At 44.4% G+C, this 23,548-nt stretch overlaps 1 protein-coding gene across 1 annotated transcript in view; it reads right to left on the bottom strand.

Moving 5' to 3' along the window:
* Positions 1-787: 787 nt before the first annotated feature.
* Positions 788-23,548, bottom strand: part of OTUB1 (OTU deubiquitinase, ubiquitin aldehyde binding 1) — a 69,559-nt gene continuing 46,798 nt past the window's right edge. The window contains exons 5-7 of the mRNA XM_029614723.1: positions 1,854-1,938; positions 1,410-1,604; positions 788-1,180 (exon numbers count right to left, since the gene is read on the bottom strand). Of these exons, the coding sequence (XP_029470583.1) occupies positions 983-1,180; positions 1,410-1,604; positions 1,854-1,938 (478 nt within the window). The 3' untranslated portion in view covers positions 788-982. The remainder of the gene's footprint in view (positions 1,181-1,409; positions 1,605-1,853; positions 1,939-23,548) is intronic.

Below are 23,548 nucleotides of genomic sequence, written 5' to 3'. Positions count from 1 at the left end.
AAGTGAGATAGCACCAGTTTAAAAGAGAATGGGCCTAACAGCATGGTAGAGCAGCATGGGGGCACCCGGGGGGTTTGGAGCGTAAAAAGTGCCAAGTTGGGTATTATAGGGACTTAGATTGTAAACCCTCTAGGGACAGGGAAATTCCTTCTTTACCTGAATATAACTTGCCTTCAGCTGCCAATGAAAAAGGCCTGAGCTAAATAAAACTAAACTAAACTAAAATAAATACCATCTAGCCCAGCATCTCATCTCTGAAAGTGTTCCCAGAATTATTAGTTACACCCTTTAGACCTAAACCAGATGCCATCCTTATGCTCCCTGTACATGCGTAGTGACCTGGCCTCCACCCAATCTCTAATATCTGTTTATGACCTAGGAGTGCATTCAGACCCTTCTTCAACATTGCTTTGCAGCAGATTCCACAATTTAATTACACGCTAACTAAAAAAAATATTTTTGTGTTAGACGGTGAGCAATTAAATTGTGGAATCTGCTGCCATTAGATATAACCACAGCAAACAGCATAACAGGGTTCAAAAAGGGTCTGAATGTGCCCCCAGAAGACAAGGACATAAACAGATATTATAGATTGGGTGGGAGCCAGGTCACTATGTACACTGCCTTTACATTTCCGCCAATTCCTGCCTCCTTCCCAGCCCTCACATTTTAAGAGAACACTGCTAGTCCTCTGACAATCCCAGTCCATTTCCAAATGTAGGTCTGGCCTCCTAACATGCCCAACCCTCATCTTGGCGATGCCCAAATTAAAACAGAGCACACCACACACTGCACCAGGGTCCCTTTAATAAAACCTGAAAGGTAGTGTAACAAAGGAGAGCAAGAACAAATTATAAAAGAAAAAGAAAGAAAAAAATCTTACCATTTACAACCACAAAAACTCTGTACAGCTCTAGCAGTATATCCCGGGGCAGGGTGTGTGTGCGTGTGTGTGTGTGAGGACAAGTGCAGTATCTTACACCTATTTATAGAGAATGTCATAGTGGCCCGGCCGGTACAATAAATAGACGTTGGGCTCCGAACCCTCAGGGAACACGTGGTGGTTGGTGGCGCCCCCTTCGCCACGATCCATGTACTCCACTAGGATGGAGACATTCAGGGCCTGGGCCAGCGCGATGATGTGAATGTGGTCGCTCTCCTTTGCCATCGGCTCCACTTCCTGTGCCGGAGGGAGGGGGGGGGGGGGGTGGAAGGAGACATGGGATTAATAACACGGCGAGACACGAGGCTGCTGATAAATTCCCTTTTATAAATACGCTCCTGAGTTTGCTCTTTATAGAAAGAGCATTGTACTTATGATCTCCCAGAAGCTGAATCCACACTGCCCCACCCCCTCAATCATTCTCTTTTCCTTGGCGTCCTGCACGTCCCTGGCCTCACAGCCTCACCTGCTGACAGAATTCCTTCACTGTCCGGCCGCCCTCGATGAAATGCTGGAAGAACTGGTGCTCCCGCTGCAGGTAGCCTGAGGTCAGTAGCCGCAGATACACCACTAGGTAGTCTGAGACACTCTGGTCATTGAAGGCTCCCAAAAGGTCTGAGATGGAGCTGCGCTTCTCAACCAGCTCAATCAGGTCCATAAACTGCCAGAACAAAGAGAAGCAGTTGAAGTAGCCCAAGCCCCTTCCTCTGCTGCTCCACTAACCACATTCTTCTGGCAAGGTTTATGTTTGTCAGATTCAGTCAAAAGCCACTCAGCATATTGCATAGTTACCTGATAAAAAGTCATTTAACATACTGCAGCATAGACACTACCCCCCCCCCCCCCCCCGGGAAAAATTTCCCACTTTGCTGCTGCATCCCAGTGCACCCGCCCTGCCTCCAGTCCTCACCGTGTTGTGGAAATCTTCAATGGTGAATTCTGTGAAGCCCTGGGTCACCAAGTCCTCTTTGCTTTTGGCAGATATCTCTTTGAACCTTGTGGTGGGGAGACAGAGAAACAGTGGGGGTGAACAAAGAACAGTCAAAAACATGAGCAGCAAAAGGATCATTCCAAAACTTCTCTTTGGTCACTGTTTTGAGTTTTCTATTCTAGCAGGTCAGGGACACAGCTACACTTGTATCAGCAGTGTCCAGTGCAACCCTTTGTACACTGATTCCAGAGAGTCCATTTTTCTATCAAGTTGTTGCTTCTGCTTCAAGGAAACTAGAGACAAGGAAAGAACTAAAGTCTTGGTGTAGAAGTGAACCTATGTTTTAGCTTTCAGCCCTAATTCACTGGTTCAAAAAAAAAGTGTTCCTGCAGAGTGGAAATGGAATACAAAGATTAGTCTGGGTTCTTCTGGCAGCTACTACCTGCCACTTGGATTATCACTCTCTAATGGTATCAGTACTCTGATGTCACTCCCTCTCTCATAAGCCCTGTGGAATGCCTCTGTATATCCAACAAGTTTGCCTATAGTCAAGATTTTTTTTCTGTCATTTTCTCCATTTTCTAGCTATGAGATCTGGTTCTTTAAATTGTATTCCTTTTCTGCTTCTCTATTCCAAGCTACCCCCCACAAGAGTTTTCCTTCAATTAATGCTCTCTTTCATGGAGGGTGAAATTACTTCCTACTTGGTAATTTCATTTCCATGAGTCCAGTCAGACCAGTCCAGACAAATGGTTATCCTCAATGATCAGCAGGTGGAGACAGATCAACAGGTTCGCTGATGTCACCCCTTAGAGAAATCCATGCTGACACCCAACCAGTCAGTATTATCTGTAACAAGCTAACTGTGGACAACTTCAATGCAAATTAAAACATTAAAATGTTTTTAATTAATTCCCAGCATAAATAAGGAATTAGGAGAAACAAAGTTTCATAATAAGCATGAATTCACTCACCTGAGCAGAAGTAGAAAATTGCAGTCCTGTACTATTATTCCAGAATATGCCTGCAAAATTACAACGGATTGGCCACATAAGGAGGATCCTGGACTGGTCTGACTGGACTCAAGGAAAGGAAATTATCAGCTAAGAGGTAATTTCATCTTCCTCTTCATCCAGTCAGGCCAATCCAGACAAATGGAATGTACCCAAGTTACTCCTGAATAAGGCAAGATGCTGCTATTCCCCCCTCTCAATACCTCTCAGGCAAAGAATGCTTCTCCCTGACACTCATGCCTACCAGAGGGATATATGGAAGACCAAGTCACTGCTTACAAATCTCCAAAGCAGATATCAACCTAGTTCTTCTTAAAGAGCAGCCTGATTCCATACAGAATGCCTCCTCACCTGTCTAGGTAAGGAACTACTGAAAACTATATGTGTAGCTGGAAAAAAACAATGCACTACTATAGCTCTAGTTGATGCGCCATCTTTCTGCACTGAACTATTTAATATCCCCCCTCCCCCCCAAAAAAAGAATGATCGAATCTTTGAAGACAGACATTTTCAGGTATCTCCAAGGTACCCAAAGGAACAACAATCAAAAGGCAATGACCACCTTTGGCAGAAGGAATAAAGCAGAGTTGCTTACCTGTAACAGGTGTTCTCACAGGACAGCAGGATGTTAGTTCTCACATATGGGTGACATCATCAGGATGGAGCCCAATCACGGAACACTTTTGTCAAAGTTTCTAGAACTTTGACTGGCCCCTACTGGGCATGCCCAGCATGGCACTAACCCTGCATCCAGCAGGGGTCTCCCTTCAGTCTCATGTAGAGTAAAAGAATGTGCGAAAAATAAAACAACAAATTGCAAGTGTACCCAACTCCGCGGGGTGGGTTTCGTGAGGACTAACATCCTGCTGTCCTGTGAGAACACCTGTTACAGGTAAGCAACTCTGCTTTCTCACAGGACAAGCAGGATGGTAGTCCTCACATATGGGTGAATAACGAACTGAGGATGCCCGTGCATGTACCAAAAGCACCCAAGGACGTGCAACAGGCACAACAGGGGCGATTTTGGAGAACGGGCAGCCTGAAAATCCCAGCGGGCCATTGTAGGAAGTTGGGTATTAAGCTGAGAATAGACTGTGCAGAACCGACTGGCCAAAAAGAGAATCTTGTACACCAGCTTTGTCCAGGCAATAATGGGCTGTAAAGGTATGGAGAGAACTCCAAGTAGCAGCCCTGCAGATGTCAGCAAGAGGTACAGATCGAAGGTTTGCTACCGACGTTGCCATTGCTCCCTGTAGAGGAAGGCCTGCTTGTTGGTAGCAGAAGGAAATACAGTCCGCCAACCAGGACAGGGTCTGCTTACCCACTGGGATATCCAGTTTAATTTTATCAAAAGAGACAAACAGCTGGATGGACTTCCTATGGCCTGCATAGTGCGTTCCAAATAAAAGGCTAACGCACGTTTGCAGTCCAAGGAATGCAGAGCCTGCTCACCTGGATGTGAGTGGGGTTTAGGAAAGAAAGTAGGCAAAACTATAGATTGATTTAAATGGAACTCAGAGACTACGTTCGGCAGAAATTTAGGATGAGTGCGAAGGACCACCCGATCATGAAGAGATTTTGTGTAAGGGGGGTATGTTACTAGCGCCTGTAGCTCACTGATCCTGCGGGCAGACGTCAAAGCAAAAAAGGAAAAGGACTTTCCAAGTAAGATGTCGTAACTCGCAGGAGGAATAAAAAACAGAGAAGCCGAAGTCCTCAAAAGTATTTATTAGAAAAACAATATTCCAGTAAGTGCCTGACTCAAGGCCTGAGTTTCGCCTAATCGAGGGCTGCTTCAGGGGCTAAAATTTTTTACCTTATCCCATGCTAGTCTACTCCCAGACCATGGTCCAGGATTAGAAAAATCTCTGGTATTTTTGTTTTTTTGGAGTTTTGGTTTATCTATAATTCTTATTACGTACGCCTTGTTATATGTATCCCACATGTTCGATGTAATTTCTAACTTTAGTTCTCTGTAAACCGACCCGATATGTACTATTACATGAACATCGGTATATAAAAGCCTTTAAATAAATAAATAAATAAATAAATAAATAAATAAATAAAATAAAACAATCATTGCATGGTTTAATTAAAATATAGTACATAAGCAACACACAGAAAAAAAATTAAAAAAGAAAGGAGGTCAACATGCAACAGAATAAACAGTGGAAGGACAGAAAGCCATATTTAGAAAGAAGACCATGGCACTTATTACCTGTAACTCGCAGGAGTGCAGAGGCTCAAACGGAGGTTTCATGAGTCTCGCTAAAACCACATTAAGGTCACAAGCTGGGGCTGGGGGACGGAGAGGTGGCTTGAGGTGCAACAAGCCTTTCATAAAGCGGACTACTAAGGGCTGTGTCAAAATAGAGACATCCCCTGTACCCCGATGGAAGGTGGCCACCACACTGACATGTACTCTAATGGAGGAAGTTTGTAGACCCAACTCCGAGAGGTGCCAGAGATAGTCTAAAAACTGAGTTGTGGGGCAGATAAAAGGGTCTAATTCTTTTGAAGTGCACCACAATGAAAATCTTTTCCACTTAGAATGATAAAATTTTCTAGTAGAAGGCTTTCATGAAGCTATCAGGACCTGGGATACAGAATCCGAAAGATTGAGAGGCTGCAAGATTAGCCTTTCAACATCCAAGCTGTCAGCGACAAGGCCTGAAGGTTCGGATGGCGCAGCTGTCCGCTCTTCTGAGATATCAGAGATGGATCTGTGCCTAGACAAATTTGCGGACACACTGAGAGGTCGCGAAGGATGGGGAACCATACCTGTCGTGGCCAGTAGGGGGCTATTAGAATCATTAGGCCCCTGTTTCTGCGTAGCTTCACGAGAGTCTTGCTGATGAGAGGAAGTGGTGGGTAGGCATAGAGGAGGGCCTGTCGCCCAGGAAGGGTGAAAGCATCCCGTGGTGGAGTTTTGTGACTGCGATGTAGGGAGCAGAAGTTCTCCACCTTGCAATTGTGAACTGACGCAAAAAGGTCGATGCTCGGATACCCTCACTTCTGAAATATCCAATCCACCACCGCGGGGTTGAGGGACCACTCGTGGGGCTGAAATGTATGACTGAGTTTGTCCGCTAGAACATTGTCCACGCCCGCCAGGTAGGTCGCTCTCAGCAGCATGGCATGAGAGAGAGCTAAGGCCCAAATTTGTGCTACTTCCTGACAAAGGAGGTTGTTGATGTACCACATCGCTACCTGATTGTCCGTTTGGATTAGGATTGTTTTGTTGGATAAGCAATCCTTGAAGGCGCAAAGGGCATATCTGATCGCTCGGAGCTCCAGAAAGTTTATTTGATGTTGTGACTCTGCTGCAGTCCAGGTTCCCTGAGTCTGCAGGTGATTGACATGTGCTCCCAAACCTAGAGTGGAAGCATCGGTTGTTAGGATTATCTGAGGTTCTGGAGCTTGAAACGGCAGCCCTTTGAGAGCAGGTGGCACTCTTGGATTCACCATGCCAGTGAGAGACGAAGCTGCCTAGTGACATGGACAATGTTGGACATTGACTGATGTGCCTGTGACCACTGGGATTTTAATGTCCACTGCGTTATTCCCATGGCAAGTCGAGCCATTGGGGTAACATGGACCGAGGACACCATATGTCCCAGCAAGACGAGGATATGACGAGTGGTCGTGGTTCGGCGAGAATGTACAGTGAGCGCCAACACTGCCAGCATATGAACTTGGTCCCTGGGAAGAAAAGCTTTCGCTTGGCAAGTGTCGAGATCCACTCCGATAAAGGAGAGGAATTGAGACGGAATTAGATGGGACTTCTGATAATTGATTAGAAATCCCAAGGACAGTAGGAGCTGCACCGTAAGATGGAGGGATTAAAGAACCACCTCCGGAGACTGAGCACTCAGTAACCAGTCATCTAGATAAGGATAGACGTGAGTGCCTAGTCTTCTTAAGTATGCGGCTACTACTGCCAGGCATTTCATGAAGACACGAGGGGCCGATGTCAGGCCGAATGGAAGTACTCGGTACTGGAAGTGTTGGCTTCCGACGAGGAACTGAAGGTACTTTCTGTGAGACGGAGTAATTGCTATGTGCATGTACGTGTCTTTGAGATCTAGAGAGCAAAGCCAATCCCCCTGTTGGAGCAGCGGTAGAAAGGAGCCTAAGGTTACCATCCGGAACTTCTCTTTCCGAAGATGTTTGTTTAGGGCATGAAGGTCTAATATGGGGCAAATGCCTCCCGTCTTTTTTGGTATTAAGAAGTATCGGGAGTAGAAGCCCTGTCCCCTTTGCAAAGGAGGAACTGGCTCTATGGCATTGGCTTGCAGGAGGGAAGCTATGTCCACTTGCAGGAGATGAGAGTGGTCAGAGGAAGTCCACCCTGGTCGAGGTGGAGAGTCCGATGGAATGGAGAGGAAGTTTAGATGGTAACCTTGAGCAGTCCTTGGTGATGTCTAACCACCTGGTGGTAAAGTGGCAGAGTCGGCCGCCGACCGGCAGAGGGGGAAGAGGACAGTCGCTCTCTAGCGGGGAGTCAAAACCCCGAGGCAGGACCAGGCTTGCACAGGTGGCTGTGTCTTCTGAGACCTGGGTTGTCATGGTGGCAGCTTCTGGAAAGGTCTGGATGGACGAGACCGGGAAGGTGGAGGATAGTATCTTCGGGCCTTGTAAACCGGTCTCTTCGCCTCCCTCCTAAATGGCCGTTTAGAAGAGGCAGAAAAATCAGCATGAGCAGCGGAAAGTTGTCGCAGCGTTTCATTATGATCCTTCCGCTGTGCTATAGTTTCTTGGATCTTCTCTCCAAAGAGATTATCTCCTGTACAGGGGAGATCCGCTAAGCGGTCTTGAACTTCCGGGCGTAAATCCAAGGATTTCAGCCAAGCCCAATGTCTCACACTTATTCCAGCTGCGGACAACCTGGACACTATCAAAAACGTCATAAGCTGACCGGACTTCATGCTTACCTGCATCGAAGCCTTTTTTGACAATGGAATTCAGTTGATCTTGAAGCTGCTCCAGGAGAGATTCCCAAATTCCTGTAACTGCTTTAACAGATTTCTATTGTAATGGGTCATATACAACTGATATGCCACAATACGAGAGAAATTTTGCTCCTTCCCGGGAGGTGCTGAAGAATGAGGTTTTGGACATTTAGCCCTCTTCTGGGCAGATTCCATCACTACTGAATGATGCACCAACTGCGTCTTTTGGAAACCAGGAGACGGCTGCACCAAATAAGTCACATCCATCTTGCGGTTAACAGGAGGGACCGTCCTGGGATGTTCCCAGTTGCGCTGCAGAAGATCCAGTAGAACATCATGTACTGGGATGGACATTATTTCCTTCCACAGAGGAATGGGCGAAGGAGAAAGGGGAATCTGTGATTTCCCTAGTGCCACCGGCAATGCACCGATGAGGACACTCAGCTTGTCGAGGAGAGGAACCGTGCCGGAGCCAGTACGGGAACCGATGCCGATGGCCTCGGAAGGTTCTGGATGGCTTGTACCACTGCCTCTTGCACCATCCGGTGCAATTCCTCACAGAACGCTGGAGTGGTGAACCCCAGGTCCCGGTGGAGTCTCGGCTGCCGCGCCCACCGAAGGCGGAGAACGCCTCGATGCATCCGGCTTAGAGGAGGGTTGAGGCTACTCAGCCCAGGGCTTCTTCCTCGGTGGCTCGATTCCAGACGTTGAAGCCACCGGTGTCCCCGATGTCGATGGCATAGATTTTCGATGTCTTGTGCTTCCCTCGGTGCTCGGCCTTACCTGTTTCCGGCACCAATGATGGGGACGCTGAAGACTTAGACACCGACTGAGAGTCATCGGTATCAGATCGATGGCACGGTGTAGCCTGTGACGGCGCCGATGAAGTCTTAGATGGCGGGCGCTGCTTCGTGTGGAATAAGAGCACCATTTTCTCCAGTCGCGCCCGGCGGCCCTTCGGCGTCATTTGGGCGCAATTGGTACACGAGTCTACGTCGTGCGTCGGGCCCAGACAACATACACAGACCAAATGGGGGTCTGTGAGACATTGTCCTAGGACAATCAGGGCACCTACGAAAACCCATCGCCATCGTTGCCGTCAAAAATTTAGGCCGGCTGCGGTCGGTGCCGATGAGGCCTATACAGGTCCCCGACGGGAAACGACCGAAAAACGGGGTAAAAACCTACCTCGCGGATGCGGCGATCGACGGTGGAGAAGGAGACCCCAAGGGGATATAAACTTTTGCAAATTTGCAAAAACTTCCTGAGAGAAATTTCCTGACAGGAACTTGTGAAAGGGCTCCAAATCCACGTGGCAAAAGCTGCACGCAAAAAAAGAGACTGAAGGGAGACCCCTGCTGGATGCAGGGTTTATGCCATGCTAGGCATGCCCAGTAGGTGCCAGTCAAAGTTCTAGAAACTATGACAAAAGTGTTCCATGATTGGGCTCCATCCTGATGATGTCACCCATATGTGAGAACTACCATCCTGCTTGTCATAAGAACATGCCATGCTGGGTCAGACCAAGGGTCCATCAAGCCCAGCATCCTGTTTCCAACAGTGGCCAATCCAGGCCGTAAGAACCTGGCAAGTACCCAAAAACTAAGTCTATTCCATGTTACTGTTGCTAGTAATAGCAGTGGCTATTTTCTAAGTCAACTTAATTAACAGCAGGTAATGGACTTCTCCTCCAAGAACTTATCCAATCCTTTTTTAAACACAGCTATACTAACTGCACTAACCACATGCTCTGGCAACAAATTCCAGAGTTTAATTGTGCACTGAGTGAAAAAGAACTTTCTCCGATTAGTTTTAAAAGTGCAACATGCTAACTTCATGGAGTGCCCCCTAGTCTTTCTATTATCCGAAAGAGTAAAAAACCGATTCACATCTACCCGTTCTAGACCTCTCATGATTTTAAACACCTCTATCATATCCCCCCTCAGCCTTCTCTTTTTCAAGCTGAAAAGTCCTAACCTCTTTAGTCTTTCCTCATAGGGGAACTGTTCCATTCCCTTTATCATTTTGGTAGCCCTTCTCTGTACCTTCTCCATCGCAATTATATCTTTTTTGGGATGCGGCGACCAGAATTATACACAATATTCAAAGTGCGGTCTCACCATGGAGCGATACAGAGGCATTATGACATTTTCCGTTTTATTCACCATTCCTTTTCTAATAATTCCCAACATTCTGTTTGCTTTTTTTGACTGCCGCAGCACACTGAACAGACGATTTCAATGTGTTATCCACTATGATGCCTAGATCTCTTTCTTGGGTAGTAGCACCTAATATGGAACCTAACATTGTGTAACTATAGCATGGGTTATTTTTCCCTATATGCATCACCTTGCACTTGTCCACATTAAATTTCATCTGCCATTTAGATGCCCAATTTTCCAGCCTCACAAGGTCTTCCTGCAATTTATCACAATCTGCTTGTGATTTAACTACTCTGAACAATTTTGTATCATCTGCAAATTTGATTACCTCACTCATCGTATTTCTTTCCAGATCATTTATAAATAAATATTGAAAAGTAAGGGTCCCAGTACAGATCCCTGAGGTTCTCCACTGCCCACTCCCTTCCACTGAGAAAATTGTCCATTTAATCCTACTCTCTGTTTCCTGTCTTTTAGCCAGTTTGTAATCCACAAAAGGACATCGCCACCTATCCCATGACTTTTTACTTTTCCTAGAAGCGTCTCATGAGGAACTTTGTCAAACGCCTTCTGAAAATCCAAGTATAATACATCTACCAGTTCACCTTTATCCACGTTTATTAACTCCTTCAAAAACGTGAAGCAGATTTGTGAGGCAAGACTTGCCCTGGGTAAAGCCATGCTGACTTTGTTCCATTAAACCATGTCTTTCTATATGTTCTGTGATTTTGATGTTTAGAACACTTTCCACTATTTTTCCTGGCACTGAAGTCAGGCTAACCGGTCTGTAATTTCCTGGATCTCCCCTGGAGCCCTTTTTAATTATGGGGGTTACATTAGCTATCCTCCAGTCTTCAGGTACGATGGATGATTTTAATGATAGGTTACAAATTTTTACTAATAGGTCTGAAATTTCATTTTTGAGTTCCTTCAGAACTCTGGGGTGTATACCATTCGGTCCAAGTGATTTACTACTCTTCAGTTTATCAATCAGGTCTACCACATCTTCTAGGTTCACAGTGATTTGGTTCAGTCCATCTGAATCATTACCCATGAAAACGTTCTCCAGTACGGGTACCTCCCCAACATCCTCTTCAGTAAACACCAAAGAAAAGAAATTTAATCTTTCCGTGATGGCCTTATCTTCTCTAATTGCCCTTTTAACCCCTCGATCATCTAATGGTCCAACTGACTCCCTCACAGGTTTTCTGCTTCGGATATATTTTTAAAAGTTTTTACTGTGAGTTTTTGCCTCTACGGCCAACTTCTTTTCAAATTCTCTCTTAGCCTGTCTTATCAATGTCTTACATTTAACTTGCCAACGTTTATGCATGATCCTATTTTCTTCTGTTGGATCCTTCTTCCAATTTTTGAATGAAGATCTTTTGGCTAAAATAGCTTCTTTCACCTCCCCTTTTAACCATGCCAGTAATCGTTTTGCCTGCTTTCCACCTTTCTTAATGTGTGGAATACATCTGGATTGTGCTTCTAGGATGGTATTTTTTGTTTTAACAATGACCACGCCTCTTGCACACTTTTTACTTTTGTAGCTGCTCCTTTCAGTTTTTTTCTATTTTTCTCATTTTATCAAAGTTTCCCTTTTGAAAGTTAGTAGCAGTAGAGGAGGACCGGAAGGCTCATCTGCATACTGCTCCCAGCATCCCCCGGGAGAGGAGTCCAGAGGTCACCGCGAGCGATCCAGGGATTGACTTCCACAGCCCAGCTTCCAGAGGCCCCGCAAGGTTTGCAGTAGAGGAGGACCGGAAGTGCGCACCGTGAGGCGTGCGAATCTCAAATCCCTCTTTTGAATGAGTGAAGATTAATTCAACCGTGGTTTAAGAGGATTGGTAAGCATAATTTTCAGAAATTTTTGGGTTTATAAAAGTTTGGTGAACGGTGAAATTAAGGGATATATTCTTTAGAGTTTTTGTGTGTCTGAAGTAATAAGCAAGCCAGAGATAGTTAATTCTAGTGTCTGTCTTTCCCACCCACTCAACCCCTGATTTTTAGGCACAAGACACTTTCTCATTAAAAATCAATCAGGGTCTTATCTAAAACATAATATTGTACCAGCCCTTATTGAAAGTTTAATTATCCCCTTGTAGGACACTAGCTGATTAATTACTAAATTCACCTGTAAATTTAAAGTACTCTCATTCCAACTCCCTTATTATCCTAAACTTAACTAGGAACTCAATAATACTAAGATGAAGGCAGCAGTCCAGCAGCAAGAGGGGGGCTTTCCAGTCTTTTGCATTGAGTGTCACATGTATGATTTTTTACCCGCCGGTGAGAGATTGTGTGTGCACTCGGTGCAAAGAGCTCCTGGCTCTCAGGGAACGAGTCCGATCTCTGGAGGCTAGAGTAGCAGACTTGGAAGAGCTGAGGGAGACAGAGAGGTACATTGACGAGACCTTCAGGGACATAGTAGCCAAGTCCCAAATCCATTCTGGCAGCCCCAGTGCTGCCTTGGATCAGAAAGGTCTCCCAGTAGGAGAACATCACCCTGGTGTAGCAGGAAGTGATCCTGTAGCAAGGACCTGCTCTCCAGGTGATGTATTGTCCTCTCGCACTGAGGACAAATCTCCCAGGGCTACTGCCCAGGAGGGAAGGGTTAGGCCGGTCATCATAGTTGGTGATTCAATTATCAGAAATGTAGATAGCAGGGTGGCTGGTGGACATGAGGACTGCCTGGTAACTTGCCTGCCTGGTGCGAAGGTGGCAGACCTCACGCGTCACCTAGATAGGATTATAGACAGTGCTGGGGAGGAGCCGGCTGTCGTGGTACATGTGGGCACCAACGAGATAGGAAAATGTAGGAGAGAGGTTCTGGAAGCCAAATTTAGGATTTTAGGTAGGAAGCTGAAATCCAGAACCTCCAGGGTGGCATTCTCTGAAATGCTTCCTGTTCCACGTGCAGGTCCCCAAAGGCAGGCAGAGCTCCAGAGTTTCAATGCGTGGATGAGACAATGGTGCAGGGAAGAGGGATTCAGCTTTGTAAGGAACTGGGGAAACTTTTGGGGAAAGGGGAGACTTTTCCGAAAGGACAGGCTCCACCTTAACCAGAGTGGAACCAAGCTGCTGGCACTAACTTTCAAAAAGGAGATAGAGCAGCTTTTAAACTAGAACAAGGGGGAAAGCCGACAGTCACTCAGCAGTGCATGGTTCGGAGAAATGTATCCTTGAAGGATACTAATGAAACAGGAGAGTTAGGGCATCCCAACAGAGAGGTTCCATCAAAAGCAAACATAGTTCAAATGCCTATATGTAAAAAATCACCAAAGCTAATGATTACCGAATTATCCCAAACAACTGAAAAGCAGGTTGTTAAAACAAGCAAAAACCACACTTTGAAATGTCTGTATGCCAATGCCAGAAGTCTAACAAGTAAGATGGGAGAGTTAGAGTGTTTACCAGCAAATGATGAGATTGACATAATTGGCATCACAGAGACTTGGTGGAAGGAGGATAACCAATGGGACAGTGCTATATCAGGGTACAAATTATATCGCAATGATAGGGAGGATCAACTTGGTGGGGGTGTGGCACTTTATGTCCGGGAGGGTATAGAGTCCAACAGGATAAAGATCATACAAGAGAGTAAATGCTCAGTAGAATCTACATGGGTAGAAATCCCATGTGTGTTGGGTAAGAGTATAGTGATAGGAGTATACTACCGTCCACCTGGACAAAATGGTCAGACAGATGATGAAATGCTAAGAGAAATCAGGGAAGCAAACCAATTTGGCAGTGCAATAATAATGGGAGATTTCAATTACCCCAATATTGACTGGGTAAATGTAACATCAGGACTTGCTAGAGACATAAAGTTCCTGGATGTAATAAATGACTGCTTCATGGAGCAATTGGTTCAGGAACCTACAAGAGAGGGAGCTATTTTAGATTTAATTCTTAGTGGAACGCAAGATTTGGTGAAAGAAGTAACGGTGGTGGGGCCACTTGGCAACAGTGATCATAACATGATCAAATTTAAACTAATAACTGGAAGGGGGACAATAAGTAAATCTGCAGCTCTAACACTAAATTTTAAAAAGGGAAACTTTGATAAAATGAGGAAAATAGTTAGAAAAAAACTGAAAGGTGCAGCTGCAAAGGTTAAAAGTGTTCAACAGGCTTGGACATTGTTTAAAAATACAATCCTAGAGGCGCAGTCCATATGTATTCCGTGCATTAAGAAAGGTGGAAGGAAGGCAAAACGATTACAGTCATGGTTAAAAGGTGAGGTGAAAGAGGCTATTTTAGCCAAAAAAAATCCTTCAAAAATTGGAAGAAGGATCCATCTGAAGAAAATAGGATAAAACATAAGCATTGTCAAGGTAAGTGTAAAACATTGATAAGACAGGCGAAGAGAGAATTTGAAATGAAGTTGGCCATAGAGGCAAAAACTCATAATAAAAACTTTTTAAAATATATCCAAAGCAAGAAACCTGTGAGGGAGTCGGTTGGACCATTAGATGACAGAGGGGTTAAAGGGGCTCTTAGGGAAGATAAGGCCATTGCAGAAAGACTAAATGAATTCTTTGCCTCCGTGTTTACTAATGAGGATGTTGGGGAGATACCAGTTCCGGAGATGGTTTTCAGGGGTGATGACTCATACGAACTGAACGAAATCACTGTGAACCTGGAAGATGTAGTAGGCCAGATTGACAAACTAAAGACTAGCAAATCACCTGGACCGGATGGTATGCATCCTAGGATTCTGAAGGAACTCAAAAATGAAATTTCTGATCTATTAGTTAAAATTTGTAACCTATCATTAAAATCATCCATTGTACCTGAAGACTGGAGGGTGGCCAATGTAACCCCAATATTTAAAAAAGGCTCCAGGGGCGATCCGGGTAATTATAGACCAGTGAGCCTGACTTCAGTGCCGGGAAAAATAGTGGAAACTATTCTCAAGATCAAAATTGTAGAGCATATAGAAAGACATGATTTAATGGGACACAGTCAACATGGATTTACCCAAGGGAAGTCTTGCCTAACAAATCTGCTTCATTTTTTTGAAGGGGTTAATAAACATGTGGATAAAGGTGAACCGGTAGATGTAGTGTATTTGGATTTTCAGAAGGCGTTTGACAAAGTCCCTCATGAGAGGCTTCTACGAAAACTAAAAAGTCATGGGATAGGAGGCGATGTCCTTTCGTGGATTACAAACTGGTTAAAAGACAGGAAACAGAGAGTAGGATTAAATGGTCAATATTCTCAGTGGAAAAGGGTAAACAGTGGAGTACCTCAGGGATCTGTATTGGGACCAGTGCTTTTCAATATATATATAAATGATCTGGAAAGGAATACGACGAGTGAGGTTATCAAATTTGCGGATGATACAAAATTATTCAGAGTAGTTAAATCACAGGCAGACTGTGATACATTACAGGAGGACCTTGCAAGACTGGAAGATTGGGCATCCAAATGGCAGATGAAATTTAATGTGGACAAGTGCAAGGTGATGCACATAGGGAAAATGCACATAGGGAAAAATAACCCTTGCTGTAGTTACACGATGTTAGGTTCCATGTTAGGAGCTACCACCCAGGAAAAAGATCTAGGCATCATAGTGGATAATACTTTAAAATCGTCGGTTCAGTGTGCTGCAGCAGTCAAAAAAGCAAATAGAATGTTAGGAATTATTAGGAAGGGAATGGTTAATAGAACGGAAAATGTCATAATGCCTCTGTATCGCTCCATGGTGAGACCGCACCTTGAATACTGTGTACAATTCTGGTCACCGCATCTCAAAAAAGATATAGTTGCGATGGAGAAGGTACAGAGAAGGGCAACCAAAATGATAAAGGGGATGGAACAGCTCCCCTATGAGGAAAGGCTGAAGAGGTTAGGGCTGTTCAGCTTGGAGAAGAGACGGCTGAGGGGGGATATGATAGAGGTCTTTAAGATCATGAGAGGTCTTGAACGAGTAGATGTGACTCCGTTATTTACACTTTCGAATAATAGAAGGACTAGGGGGCATTCCATGAAGTTAGCAAGTAACACATTTAAGACTAATCGGAGAAAATTCTTTTTCACTCAACGCACAATAAAGCTCTGGAATTTGTTGCCAGAGAAGGTAGTTAGTGCAGTTAGTGTAGCTGGGTTCAAAAAAGGTTTGGATAAGTTCTTGGAGGAGAAGTCCATTAATGGCTATTAATCAATTATACTTAGGGAATAGCCACTGCTATTAATTGCATCAGTAGCATGGGTTCTTCTTAGTGTTTGGGGAATTGCCAGGTTCTTGTGGCCTGGTTTTTGGCCTCTGTTGGAAACAGGATGCTGGGCTTGATGGACCCTTGGACTGACCCAGCATGGCAATTTCTTATGTTCTTAAAGTTTAGCACGAGAGCCGTGGATTTGCATACTGTCCCCCTTCCAGTCATTAATTCAAATTTGATCATATTATGATCACTATTGCCAAGTGGCCCCACCACCGTTACCTCTCTCACCAAATCCTGTGCTCCACTGAGAATTAGGTTTAAAATTGCTCCCTCTCTCGTCGGTTCCTGAACCAATTGCTCCATAAAGCTATCATTTATTCCATCCAGGAACTTTATCACTGTAGCGAGTCCCAGGTACTCTAGTGATTGGGAGGGCTGCAGGCAGCTCTTAACTGTGTTGACGACCCATCCGAGATTCTGCTAATGAATAGCATTAATTAGCAGAATCTCGGGTGGGACTGAAACAGATCAGACAGAACTGATATAGATAGGGTCTTGTAGTAAAGACTCATTGAGTCTCCAAAATCTTATACCCGCATCATAACGATCAAATAATATGTCCACCCACACAGGAGCATGGTCTGACCATGTAATTACCCCTATATCGGCAGCTTGTATATTATGGATGATTGTCTTGTCTACCAGGAGGTAATCCAGCCTACAGTAGGAGTCGTGGGGCGTGAGTAGTAGGTATATACCTGGGAAGTAGGGAATCGCGCCCTCCAAGCATCTATGAGGTGGAGATCCATCATCAGAGATCTCACAACTGTATGATAAGCTCTTGCTAAGGAGGAGAAACCTTTTGATGTATCCAAATTGGGAGAGATAGCCGCACTGAAATCACCACCCACCATTAGGTTACTCGTTGTAGATATAAACAGGATTTTGCGAAGTTGCGTGAAGAACTTCCCCATATCTTTGTTTGGGGCATAGATGTTAACTAGTGTATAATTAATGCCATTCACTACATGTAGTATTAAATACTTTCCCAAGGGGTCTTCAATGCTACGGACACATTCACAAATAAAGTTATTTGAAAACATGATGCAGACCCCAGTATATTTCAAAGACTTACTACAGGGAGAAAAGAATATTTGAGAGAGTTTAGGAGAATGGAGGAGATGTTCATATTTTCGTGACAGATGTGTTTCTTGGACAAAAGTAATATCAGCTCTTAATATCTCTAGCTCTCGAAACAAAGTTCTTCTTTTATAAGGGGAGTTGAGACCTTTAGCATTACTGGAGAATATTCGAAATGGTGGCATCTGCCTTAAGGAATAATAGTAATTTTAAGAAGTCAAAAAGACTGATTCCAAGCCAAAAGGAAAGCGAGGGTAGAGTAATGCTCCTCAAACATCAGAAAATGTTTTCAGGAGCCAAAGAGAATCAACAAATGTCATCCCAAGACCGCAGATTGTATTATAGAAACAATTACTCATACTGGTCCAGTTTCTGATACAGATAAAAGTATTTATACAAGATAACAACAGAAAGATCAGGTGGAGGGCAGCATCCCAAAGTTGTATTACATCCATCCCCAAAAAAGAGCAACTGACCTGCATAAACCTCCCTGCAGGCCTTTTCCACTAACATCAGTGGGGGAGTTACTATCAACAGTTTGATGGGGGGTCCTAACACCACCCAGCAAATAAATGAACATAAGTAGAAAGCTAGACAATAGCATCTAGTAAATGTCTGAAAAATATATAGAAAGAAAGCATAAAGAAAATGAAATGTCAGACAACCTGTAATTTAACCTTCAACAGGAAAATAACAAAGGTTCATAAATATCTATCATGAAGAGCTTTACAGTAAAAGTCAGATTGTTCCCTTATTAGGCAGGGAGCCTCCTAAATGATGTCGAAGTCTGCTGTTGCGTTTCCCAACTCTCTGCCAAGTGGGGATAGCAGCTCTTACGGTGATCGATTTTGCTGCTTTTGCTGGCATCTTAGAGGAAGTAAAACCTTGAGGGGACAAGATGGAGACGGCATCCTCGGGAGAGTGAATCTTATGTGTAATTCCCTCTAAAGAAAAGGAGAGGCCAAACGGGTGCATCCATCGGTATTTGATGTTGTTTTTTCTTAGGAAGATAGTCACTTCTTTTAATTCTTGGCGATTTTGTAGTGTGGCTTGTGAGAGGTCTGCGAAGACAGATATATCCTGGCCTTCCCACTGCCAAGTGGACTGCTTTTTAGCAGCCTGAGCCACCCTTGCGCTTTGATGGTGAAATTATGAAAACAGACCACGACATCCCTGCTGCGGTTTGTCATGGGAGCTCTTAGAGCACGGTGAGCTCTGTCTAGTTTAATATCGGGAAGTTCAATATCAGCCTCAGCCTTGGATGAGGAAAATAAATTCTTACAGAAGCGAGTAACCAAGTTAGTGCAGTCCTTATTTTCTGGTAACTCCTTGAAGCCCTGAAATCGCAGATTGCTTCTTCTTGCACAATTTTCAAGGTCTGCTGGCTTTTCTTTGATTAGCAAGTTATTATCCTGTGTCTCGGAGCAAGTTTCCTTTACATTTTTAGCCACTTCAATTTGCTGGTCAAGACATGAGTCCAAGTCATCCACACGATGGCCTTGTGAAGATATGTCCTTGCATATTTCCTCCATTCGGTTGAGCATTTCCTGGCAATATGATTTGATGTCTTTCTGTAGCTCTTGAAACCACTCTCGGAACTCGGCCCAAGTCAGGAGTTCATTTTCCTCATTGATAAGGGTATTGGGAGCAGACAAGTCCCCCTCGGGTCCCGCTATGTCTGCGCCATCTTCGCTAAGGTGCGTGCTCACGCCACCGTCCTCCGCTATAGGGATGCCATCCTTCTGAAAAGAGAAGCGACGGAAGTCGAAATTTTTCCATTTGGCAGCCATAACAGCGTTTCCCTGTATCTAATGGTAGGTTGGAGTACTCGATTTTGTTAGTATGTAGCTTAAATGCTAGTAGGTTGGCTGGGTAGTGAAGGGAGCGCCGAGGCTAAACTACCATCTTCACCAGTGATGTCATTTCCCCCCTGCCAAGATCTTCCTAACCAATCACCAAACCTCAACCAACTTCCAGACTCTCACATACGCCAAACCATGTGGAACATTTTGTACCCCTAAAGGGTATTTACAGCCTTCTGAGAATATTCCTTCTCTGACAGATAAGCCCTCTCAAGGGCGAAGCTGTAAGACAAAACCAAGACAGATCCTCGGGAACCACCGGCCCCTGAACAGTAGGCTTCTGTTCTGAGTCAACAATAATAGTGGATCCTATCCAGCATCCTCATTACATCTGCATACCAGGGACACCTAGGCTAATATGGAGCTATCGATAACATTTCTTCTGCTTTCCGCTTTTTCTTTCCTTTTTTGTTTAATCAGCTTTAACAATAAGCATGAACCAGGCAAAGGCACAGGGCTCAGGAAAAGGGAGGGAAAGATAGCCTTATGTAGTCTTTTTTTTTTTAAAGGATGAGGAAAGACCATGGAAGAAGAGAAAAAAATGGGGAAGCAGGGGTAGAGGCTAAATTCCAGCAACTGGAGCCAGAAAGACTCTTGTTCCAGTAAATGGAAGGCCCCTGATTCACTGGTGTGTTCAGACAAGGGAGGGAGTGCAAGACTTTCACTTCAGGAGCTGCTCATGCACATTTTCATCTTCTTCACCCAGCTTGCCTAACATCTGCTGGAGTCATAGAATACCGACAGGTTGAGTCATCATGGAAGCCTATATAGGGTGGCGTCAGCAAGCCTGTTTTGTTTTCATCTACTGTTTGGGAGGCATAAACCCATGCTTCTAGACTGGGCTGGCTGGCATGAATTTAGTATTCCTCTTCAAAATACTCAGTATACTCACAAACACATCACTCATTCCCAAACTACATAAACTGAACAGTCATACCTTATACATAACTAAGGTGAAATTTGAGAGTAGTAGAAAATTATACTATAACCACCATCTGAAGGCATCCTTTAATAATTCACAAGATCTATATGAAGTAGTTTCTAGATTAACTAATCTGCCTAGAAATGTGAGTTATCAAGATAATCTGAACTGTGAACAATTTGCTCAATTCTGTCTGATGAGATTAGTCCGATTTGTGCATCAGTTGGTTACAGTGTTAGGAAAATCTCACATGTGGCTGTGGAGTCAGGTTGGGATTGTTTTCAACCCCTGCTGAAGTAAACAAAGCTTTGACTAAAGTCTTCAATTAGTCTTTTAGATAGTTGTCCTCTATGGGTTTTACATAGACTAAAAAACATTTTTTGGAGATGCTCACATCTTTAGTCAATCTCTCCTTGGCAAAGGATGTAGTTCCAGACCAATTTAAAAGAATAATTAGAAGTCCAATTTTAAAGAATTGTGATTTGTCAGTTAAAGAACCATCTAGTTAGTTACAGACCTCTCTCTTACTGTCAAAAATTCTAGAGAAAGTTCTAATGACACAACTAGTAGATTACTTGACTGAAAAGCAGGTCTTAAAATTACACCAATGTAAATTTTGTGTTGGATATAACACAGAGATCTTACTGTTCTCTGTAGCTGATTTTGTGCTGAATGTGCAAAAAGATGCTTGGCTGCTTAGGGAGAGAAATGGTCAGCAGAAAAAGGGAGGTGATATTGCCCCTGTACAGGTCCCTAGTGAGACCTCACCTTCAAAAGGATATAAACAGGATGGAGTTGGCCAGAGGGTGGCTACTAAAATGGTTGGTGGTTTTCGTACTAAAGCATATGGGGATCTAAACATGTATACCCAAGAAGAAAGGTGAGATAGGGGAGATATAAGAGATATTCAAATTTCTCAAAGGTTTCCATGCACAGGACGTGAGTCTTTTTTTTTGTTAACAGAAAGGAGGATCTAGAACGAGGGGGCATGTGATGAGGTTGAAAGGGGGTGGACTTAGGAGTAATCTTAGAAAATATATCTTTACAGAGAGTGGTGGATATGTACCAGCCTCCCATGGAGGAAACAAAAACAGTATCTGAATTCAAAAAAGCATGGATTAAATACAGGGAATCTCTAAGGAAGTGATGAGAATTCTAATGCTAAATTAATTGGATGGCTGGGCTCTACGGTCTTTTTCTGCCATCATGTTTCTATATGAATTATAGTGAGAACATAATATTGTTGTTGTGATATTGGATATGTTGTGTGCTTCTGACTCTGTATCATATGTCATTCTGCTGTGATGACTGGAAGAAATAGGAATTGGTTTACATCATTCTTAACAGGGTGTTTACAAGTGAAGGTGGGTCAACAATCTTCTTCTTAGATCCCTGTGCAGTGGGGTGTGCCACAAGGCTCATCCTTGTCAGTGACCTTATTTAATATTTATTGGCGCTCACTGTGTGACAAATTGCAGGATCTAGAGGTTTTTTTCAAAGCGCATGCAGATGATATATAACTATCGTTCCCCATAGGCACTAATGTTGATACTACTTTTGTTTATATTTCTGACATTCTGCAAATGTTAAGTTCTTGGATGAAAGATAATCATTTGTTAACTGTTACAAAGACCAAGACATTATGGATTTCTTGTCCATCAGTATAACCTCCCCCTTATTCTGCAATTTTGTTTTCATTTCATTTTTTCATTTTATTAGAATTTAATATCCTGCTTGATCAAACATGTTACCCAAGCGATATTACAGATAAAAAATACGATCATAATACTCAAAAATTATCACATACAATCACCACACCTAAAATTTAAACATAAAATAATAGCAAACAAACAGATAGGGGCGGATTTTCAGCGCCCTGCTCGCCGGTAAGCCTATTTTACATAGGCCTACCGGCGCGCGCAGACCCCGGGACTCGCGTACGTCCCGGGGTTTTCGGAGGGGGGCGTGTCGGGGGGCGGGCCCGGTCGACGCGGCGTTTCGGGGGCGTGTCGGCCGCGTTTTGGGGGCGGGTACGGGGCGTGGCTACGGCCCGGGGGCGTGGCCGCGCCCTCCGTACCCGCCCCCAGGTCGCGGCCCGGCGCGCAGCAGGCCCGCTGGCGCGCGGGGATTTACGTCTCCCTCCGGGAGGCGTAAATCCCCCGACAACGGTAAGGGGGGGGGTGTAGACAGGGCCGGGTGGGTGGGTTAGGTAGGGGAAGGGAGGGTACGGTGAGGGGAGGGCAAAGGAAAGTTCCCTCCGAGGCCGCTCCGATTTCGGAGCGGCCTTGGAGGGAACGGGGGGAGGCAGCGCGGCTCGGCGCGCGCAGGCTATACAAAATCGATAGCCTTGCGCGCGCCGATCCAGGATTTTAGTGGATACGCGCGGCTGCGCGCGTATCTACTAAAATCCAGCGTACTTTTGCTTGAGTCTGATGCGCAAGCAAAAGTAGGCTGTTCGCGCACCTCTTAAAATCTACCCCATAGGGCGTAGATTTGTGCGCGCAACCCGGCGTGCACAAATCTACCCCGATTTTATAACATGCGCGTCGGCTGGCTGCCGGTGCACAATCCCCCGGCACGGCCGCTGTGCTGGAGGCCTCGGTCTTGCCCCCGGACCGGCGCCCCGCCCATGCCCCCTTCCCGCCCCTTTTTCAAAGCCCCGGGACATAGACACGTCCCGGGGCTTGCGCATGTCGCCGGGCCTATGCAAAATAGGCTCGGCGCGCACAGGGCTTTTAAAATCTGCCCCATAATGTTTTCAAAAAACATAATACTCTTAGCAGGCAACAAATTAGATGCTATCAAATGCCTTGTTAAAAAAACCAGGTCTTCACAGACTTCCTAAATTTCAAATAATCTGGGAGTAAATGGATGTCAGATGGTAAAGCATTCGATAAAAACGGAGTCTGGTAACTAAATGAGGATTCTCTTATGGCTTCTAAACAAATAACAGTTGGAGAGGGGATTGTAAAGCAACCCAGATTGAGAAGAATTTAACAACCTTGAGGGAATACAGGGGATTAACAATTTAGAAAAATAAGAAAGAAATCCAGAAGAAAGAGTCCAAGATACAATACAAAGCACTTTAAACTGAATTCTGTAAATAACCGTCAACCAGTGTAAATATTTGAAATATGATCATATTTTCACAAACGTATGATCAACCTGGCAGCCGTGTTCTGCACCAATTGCAAACGCTTCAAATGATTATTAGAAATTCCCAATAACAAAGAATTACAATAATCGATCTTTGAGATCACAAAAACGTGAACCAGTAACTTCAAGTCTTTTGTTTCAAGTTATGGATAAAGTTTCCTAATATATCTCAAGGAGGAGGAGGATTTCTTAACTGGAGAAGAAATAAAATTCGCCAGAGAAAGAGAAGAATCTAACCGTATGCCCAAAGAAACCACCATAGACTTCAAAGGAATAGGAATATCTATCATCAAAGGT

The sequence above is a fragment of the Rhinatrema bivittatum genome, chromosome 8 (assembly GCF_901001135.1).
Source record: "Rhinatrema bivittatum chromosome 8, aRhiBiv1.1, whole genome shotgun sequence".
Lineage (NCBI taxonomy): Eukaryota > Metazoa > Chordata > Amphibia > Gymnophiona > Rhinatrematidae > Rhinatrema > Rhinatrema bivittatum.
Note: the sequence above shows the minus strand (reverse complement) of the source record. Positions and strands in the feature narration are given on the sequence as shown.